This window comes from Engraulis encrasicolus, unplaced genomic scaffold (assembly GCF_034702125.1).
Source record: "Engraulis encrasicolus isolate BLACKSEA-1 unplaced genomic scaffold, IST_EnEncr_1.0 scaffold_45_np1212, whole genome shotgun sequence".
Lineage (NCBI taxonomy): Eukaryota > Metazoa > Chordata > Actinopteri > Clupeiformes > Engraulidae > Engraulis > Engraulis encrasicolus.
In genome coordinates this window covers 314,805-322,304 of record NW_026945764.1, presented here as the reverse complement: position 1 = coordinate 322,304, position 7,500 = coordinate 314,805, and the positions used below count along the sequence as shown (strand labels likewise).

General features: G+C 43.8%; 2 protein-coding genes across 2 annotated transcripts in view; both read left to right on the top strand.

Moving 5' to 3' along the window:
• The window catches only part of e2f4 (E2F transcription factor 4), a 26,062-nt gene extending 25,471 nt beyond the window's left edge, over nucleotides 1-591 (top strand). Inside the window, exon 11 of the mRNA XM_063193562.1 lies at nucleotides 1-591. This exon is cut by the window's left edge and continues 310 nt beyond it. The gene's annotated coding sequence lies outside the window, so the exon portion shown is untranslated.
• Nucleotides 592-5,906: 5,315 nt separating this feature from the next.
• Nucleotides 5,907-7,500, top strand: part of tmem208 (transmembrane protein 208) — a 6,586-nt gene continuing 4,992 nt past the window's right edge. The window contains exons 1-3 of the mRNA XM_063193564.1: nucleotides 5,907-6,092; nucleotides 6,509-6,604; nucleotides 7,393-7,452. Of these exons, the coding sequence (XP_063049634.1) occupies nucleotides 6,087-6,092; nucleotides 6,509-6,604; nucleotides 7,393-7,452 (162 nt within the window). The 5' untranslated portion in view covers nucleotides 5,907-6,086. The remainder of the gene's footprint in view (nucleotides 6,093-6,508; nucleotides 6,605-7,392; nucleotides 7,453-7,500) is intronic.

Genomic DNA, 7,500 nt, shown 5'->3' with positions numbered 1-7,500 from the left:
TCACGCCACTCTGCCCTGTGATTGGGTGGCGTGACCTCTTCGGCGTGCCCATCTCTTATTGCCCCCTTCCTGTGATGTAAGTCCCACCCCTCACGTGTGCTCTGCCATGTGATTGGGTAGAGGCCGTGTTCTTCTATCCCCTCCCTTTTTGGAAGACTGTTGTATAAGCTGATTTCTTAAATGTTGATATTTTTCATAAACCTGTTTATTATTTTTGTAAGAAAAACAGAACATGTATGTATGTATCGCGATCGGTTTATACGATTGGCTGTCTGTCGCGCCTCGTCTCGTGGCCCTTTATGATGTCACAGAGCAGTGGGCGTAGGCTAGCAGGTGCCCCGATGATGTCACACGGCTTTTCCGCAGCGAGATGAATCTCATTGGCCAGGGACAGAGAGACCTCAGGATCCGATTGGCCCAGGGAGGATGATGCCCCTGCAGCTGATTGGGTGATCGGTCATGGCCTACTTCCTGGTCTTGAGTGGACTGGATACAGCAGCCAATGAGCATCGAGATGAACATCGAGGGGGCAAACTCAGAGCACACACACACGCAAACACACACACACACACGCAAATACACACAAACACACACACACGCACACACGCTCATAGTCAATCACACGTGCGCACACATGCTCACGGGCAGTCAAGAAACACACACACACATGCTCACGCTCACTCACACACGTTCACTATCATATGCACATACGCTCAGGCAGACACACACACATACACACGGTCCACCACACACACACACACACACACACACACACACACACACACACACACACACACACACGCATGCACTCACTCCCAGTCTACCGCACAACATACTGACAGTAAGATACATTCACGTGCACACACACACACACACACACTCACACACACCCCACACACACACACACTCACATTTTTATCAGGCAGATCCTCAAAAACGTGCAGCATGTCATGCACACCATCTCACACACACATGTGGCCAAACACACGTCCATACCAGAGATTCTTTAAGTATAGAGATATGCCAACATAATAGGTTTCTATGGGCACCTAACGTGACCAGGTTCCGGTCTGCCTAAAGGGGCGTGTCATAATGCTCCTAGCATTGAATAGAACAGTCCTCAGGTCTGCCTAGGTCTGCCTAAAGGGGGACCCCCCCAATAATAGAACCCGGAAACAATGGGCCAATGGAACCTCTCTCTCTACTCTCTCTGACACTACATTGTAGAGTAAACGGGTCCACTTCGGAAAGACTGGGCCAGGGATGACTGGAGCACTCAGATAATTTGTAGGTATTTTATTGTGGTGCAAACATATAAACATGTTGTTCGCACCACAATAAAATACTTAAAAGTATCCGAGTGCTCCAGTCATCCCTGGCCTAGTCTTTCCGAAGTGGACCCGTTTACTCTACATTGTATACCGTCCTGGACTGGACGCACCAAGAAGGTTAGAGCGCAAGCGACTTCCCCTTTACACGTACATACATCTTCACTCTCACACGTGCACATTGGGCATCAGTCAGACTGTCCCCGTATGTCGCACTGTCCCCATATGTCGCACTGTCCCAGTATGTCACTGTCCTTGTCACTGTCGTGTTTAATATGTGAGTGGACAGCGGAGATCTAGAAATCCACACAGTGGAAAAGCACCAAGACAAAACACTCAAAACCTGGCTATCTACGTGTGTCTCCCTTCGGACAACATTGTTGTGCAGTCACCATGACGTCTGTGTGTGTGTCTGTGTGCGTGTGTGTGTGTGTGTGTGTGTGTGTGTGTGTGTGTGTGTGTGTCTGTGTGTCATGAATGGCTTGTTTGGGATGAGACTTGTGTGTAAAACGGTCTTTCTTTGTGTGTAAGTAAGGGTTACACAGGTGCGTGTGTGTGTGTGTACGTGAGTGTGTGTGTACGCGTGTGTGTACGCGTGTGTGTGCGTGTGTGTGTGTGTGTACGTGTGTGTGTTCGTGCGTGTGTGTGTATGTGCGTGTGTGTGTCTGTACGTGTGTGTGTGTGTGTGTGTATGTACGTGTGTGTGTGAGCATGTGCGTCCCCACTGTATGCGTGGTGCAGCAGATCAGCAGATGTATATTTTTCTACTTTCTGAAGGAAGTTTATTCTATCGATGCAAACTACTCTCTCACCTCACCTCACCTCACCTACCATTCAGGTGTCATTACTCTACACACACACACACACACACACACACACACACACACACACACACACACACACACACACACACACACACACACACAGGTGTCATCATTTTAACATCATGCCCATTTTGTACACACACACACACACACTCACTGATACGCACAGTCATACAGTACACACACACACACACACACACACACTTGCTCATACACAGCCATGCAGTACACACACACACGTTATGTCATGCATGCAGTCAAGGTCTTCATTGTTGTTATTGTAACACAAACTCACAGACACGCATTCAGGTTTTCTATGTGTCATTACATTACACAGACATATTTGGGGTTGTCATGGTAATGGCTCATATACACAATATATGGTTTTCACATCTCATTTCATACACACTCAGGCTGTTATTAATCTCATGCATGTGTTCAACACACACACACACACACACAGGTTGTCAGTTTAACACCACACACAGATGAAGGTTTCTGTCATTTGAAGAGGACATGTACGTGCACACACCTCTATTCAGGTTAATTACACACACACACACACACATACACACATACACACACACACACACACACACATACACACACACACACGTAGACAAGGCACTTTACAGTCCACACCTCACTGCCTCCCGTCTATCTATTCCACCTCTTGGACACACCCCTGCATCCCTACACACACACACACACACACACACGATGCAATGTATCACTCCTCTCTCACACACACACACACACACCATGCAGTGCATCACTCCTCTCACACACACACACACACCATCGCGTACTCCCTCCCTCCATAACCAGACATGCAGTATCATTTAACATAAACACACATATGCGTATAATGCACCCCTCCTCACACATACGCACATCATCCAGCAGTCACACACACACACACACACACACACACACACACACACACACACACACACACACACACACACACACATTGTATCCTATGCCTATCTAGTTAGTGTGTGCCCTTACCACCAGCAATAAACATAGTTGAACCCATCTTGCTGTTTCTTTGCCTCTTTTATTCCTGACTCAGTGTGTATGCTGTTGATTTGTTTACAAGCGCATGTTTATTATCCCATTTTGTCCTAAGCCCTTTTTGGGAAAGGGTGCCCTCTGCCTATTAAATCCTAAATATCTCAGACTCCGAAGCACATACAAACATGAAATAGGTTACATTTCAAATCTAGAACAGTGGTGCTCAAACTGTGGTACGCGTACCACTGGTGGTACTTATTTTTTTGTGCATTGATTTTAAGGCTGATCAAGTTGTTGCAGTCAAATGTCTCTGGTCTCACATTTTGTTCTGTAATATTGAACTATATGAATCTGAAAACATAATGCAGAATAATACTAGGCAAGCAAGACATTTAAAAACACATTTGCACTGAATGTGACCGTAGCTGTTGATGTCGTTATGAACCTGTATTGACTGGCAAAAGTGAGAATAGAAGGCCTTTGCTGCGATATTCTAATGTTGGTTGTCAAGGTGGTACTCGGAGAGCTCAATCGTGTGGTACTTCACACAAAATGTTTGAGAACCACTGATCTAGAACTAGGGGTGGGCGATATGACGATATTATATCGTGAATCGCGATATTGAGTAAAAGATGGTCTCGAATCTGCCAAAGTGGAGAAATCGTATAGATCGTCTTGCAGTGAGAATGTTTATTATCAGTATCAGATCGACGTTTTCTCACTTGTGTGGTTGTCTTCACTTTATTCTTTACATTATTGTATTCCAATTGTACACTTTATGAGAGTATCATCAGTGTGTTAACATTTTATTGACTGCAAATTACAAATTTATTTTTTGTTGTTTTTATTTTTTTGGATGGAAGATCGTGATAAAAAATCGAAATCGTGATACAACATTTTTGCCATATCGCCCACCCCTATCTAGAACCTTCATTTTGCACTAGTATAGTGTTCATTCAATGCTAACATGCCCACATTTTCAATAAAACAGCTCAAATCTCAAGAACTTGAATGCAGCGTATATGTAGCTCCAGGACACAATGGGTTAATTACGTGTCTCTACTGGGAATGAGGCTTCATCAGTGGTTCAGTCTACGTAGAACGAACGCAGGTATACAGAGTCGAGTCAAGTCAAGTCAGCTTTTATTGTCACTTTCTTCATATGCACAAGACATACAAGGGAAGTGAAATTACATGTTTTCTCTATACCATAGAGGGGAAGGTAGGCCTACAGAAGGGGGGACAAGTGACTTATTCACTTGTATGGTTAATGGATGTATTTTCTTATTTGTGGATTTCTAACAATATTAGTGAATAAGCTGTTGAAAAACTCAAAAATGGAAGAGTTTTGGAACCACTGGGCATTTATTCGTGATTCTGTGTGTGGTGTTGGTGATTTGTTTCCAAGTGCATATTTAGAAGGGAATTGAGGATCACTCCATATTAGGAGCAGTCATGGTGGACATAGCTGTGCTGTATAAGGCATGAACAAAAGCGGATAATGGTGGCGTAGTTACTGCACTTTGCCTTTGGAGGGCACTAGGCCTATACAGTGCTTGTGTATGTTTTTGCCAACCACCACCCCCCCCCCTTGTTTTAAAAAACTCTTTTTGTACAATTACTTTTTCATTCAGGCTCATGCAGGTTTTATGGGATTTCACGTTTAACACATGAAATAATCACTGAAAAACTGCATTGAATGTTTGCTTTGGTCATCCTTATGTCCTAATGTTCACATTTGTTTGGTGATCTGAAATGTACAAAAAGTTTTAAAAAATCAGTAAGGGGACAAAAACATATGCAAGGCCCTGTATGTCTGCTCTGCTACTATAGCCTACTGTTTGTAAATGTCCCTCGAATATTCTAAACATTAGAATATACACACGGAAATGTGTTTCATACTTTATTCATATTATGCATTGATTTACACCCAACTCCAGACTTTTCAATGTTTTAAATTTTCATTTTTACAGTGGTTCCCAACCATATTTAGCATTGGACCCCATTTCGACATCCTAATTTTCTGGGGACCCCATACATATTTTTTCATGACAAAAATGAAAACATGACTGAGCTACATAAGTTGTAGGGTATTAAACCTATAATATGTATGGCAGTCTAAGATTGCAAATGGTGTTTCAAAGAAAACATTGAATAGTTATATTATGAATTAGTAATATTTATCAGTATTCTTTGTTTCACACACTTTCAGACATTTCAGGTGACCCCATTTGAATTCCAGGCAACGCCAAATGGGGTCCCGACCCCAGGGTTGAGAAACACTGCTGTAGAACTTTCAAGACCTGCATCAGGATGATGACTCGGCAACCTCTGTGATGCAACAAAAATAGAGCAGGGGTTCTCAAACTTTAACATGACAAGGCCCCCCATATAACAGTAGATTCCAGCCGAGGCCCCCCTGATATGAGCAGTGGCACACTATTTTTTCTGTGCACCCGGTTTCATAATTCGCTGAGGTTGGTACATTACTAAATCCATTGACGTCCTACAGAAAGCACACTATATATAAACATTGTAAAGATGAAAATGATTCCACTGGGATTGTCTAGCTTATTTTTGGTTGAGTTTGGTTACATGCACACTCACACTACTATTTCCACTGACAATTTATTGTTTCTCAATTGCAGGTACGTTGATGTACGGCAGGTGGCGATATATTCCCTATTTCTCCAGAGAGGATGCGAAGAAGGAGAAGACTCGTGACGTGTATCTGATGCGCTGCACACGTCATTCACAAACGCTGATGTGTTACTTCTCAAAAGGATTGCATGGTGAACTTTATGCTTGAATTTAGCTACAGTATTGATTTCTAATCATGCAATAACGGGAGCCGATACAGTGGGGATTGCTGAGACGGTTGAACGCGACAAGAAAGAAGCGGACAGAAGGCTAAAGCATGGCGGTAGGTTGTAAATTGACTGCCGTGTTTTCGGTGAAGCTCACCGGGCATACTCGACTGTTGCTGTCAACACACCGTGGAGGCAGTGAAGGGTCATGACGGATGTTCATATGTCCTTATGAAAAGTGCAATTCCCTTTCTGTTTTGATTTATTGTATTTTCTGATATGTGCACGGGTGCTACACGGCATGGCTGACATTCACGATTATGAAGATGACAGGGGAAGTGATTTCGATTGTCAACGTAGGCTAAATGGGAACCACTCTTTTTCCACCATGAAAACTCATTCTTATTCTCTCTCTCTCTCTCTCTCTCTCTCTCTCTCTCTCTCTCTCTCTCTCTCTCTCTCTCTCTCTCTCTCTCTCTCTCTCTCTCTCTCTCTCTCTCTCTCTCTCTCTCTCTCTCTCTCTCTCTCCTAGCCGAAAGGAAAGGTCGGTACTAAAGGCAAGAAACAAATCTTCGAAGAAAACGAGGCAACTTTGAAGTTCTACACCCGCGTCATTTTGGGAGCTAATGTAAGCTTGACATCTCTTCCCAACTATTTAAAGTGCATGGCATCAGGTTGTCAATTTGCTACTCTGAGAATAAACACGTATTAATATAAGCACACCCTGGTCAGAGCCAAAGGACTCCTGGTGTCTCTGCCCAAGTATGTTATTATCTGTGTTATAGCACTGCGAGGAATAGGATGCATTAACTTAGCTAGTCCTGCTATCACCTGCAGCATTCTCTAGGGGTTCCCAAACTTTTCCCCCCTGCGCACCCCCTTGTACATTTCAATGTGGTTTGCGCACCCTCTAAGCGAAATTTTGGTCTGCTGATGGGCATGCAAGTATAGATTCACTGCTCATTCATCACTGCACATTGTGCACAGTCATTTTGGGGAATCCTCTTTTCCAATAGTCTTGGAGTAGTTAAACTACACTTCAGATGGACCCTACGAGCATAAAATGCATACACCATACAATTAAAAACCACTTAATGTTCTTTAATTCTGGTTAAAAACTCACATATCCGACATTGCTCTCTTCAGCTCGTGCACCCCCTTATGGCAGGTCGCGCACCACCAGGGGTGCACGCACCCCAGTTTGGGAAACCCTGCTCTAGATGTCATCGACAGTAGAGTAGCTGCTTCTTGGGTTCCAGTTTGAAGTCTGGGTACAAGTAATGAAACGAATCACTTGACGATCTGTCTTTCCTTATTCTCTCTCTCTCTCTCTCTCTCTCTCTCTCTCTCTCTCTCTCTCTCCTCTTCTCTCTCTGTCTCTCTCTCTCTCTCTCGCTCTCTCTCTCTCTCTCTCAGGCCATATATGCAGCGATAAACCTGCTCCTCTTCTACGGTTCTTCCTCTTTTTGGACATGGGTAAGGATGGAAGCACACAGCAACATTCCACATCTCTATGCTGATACT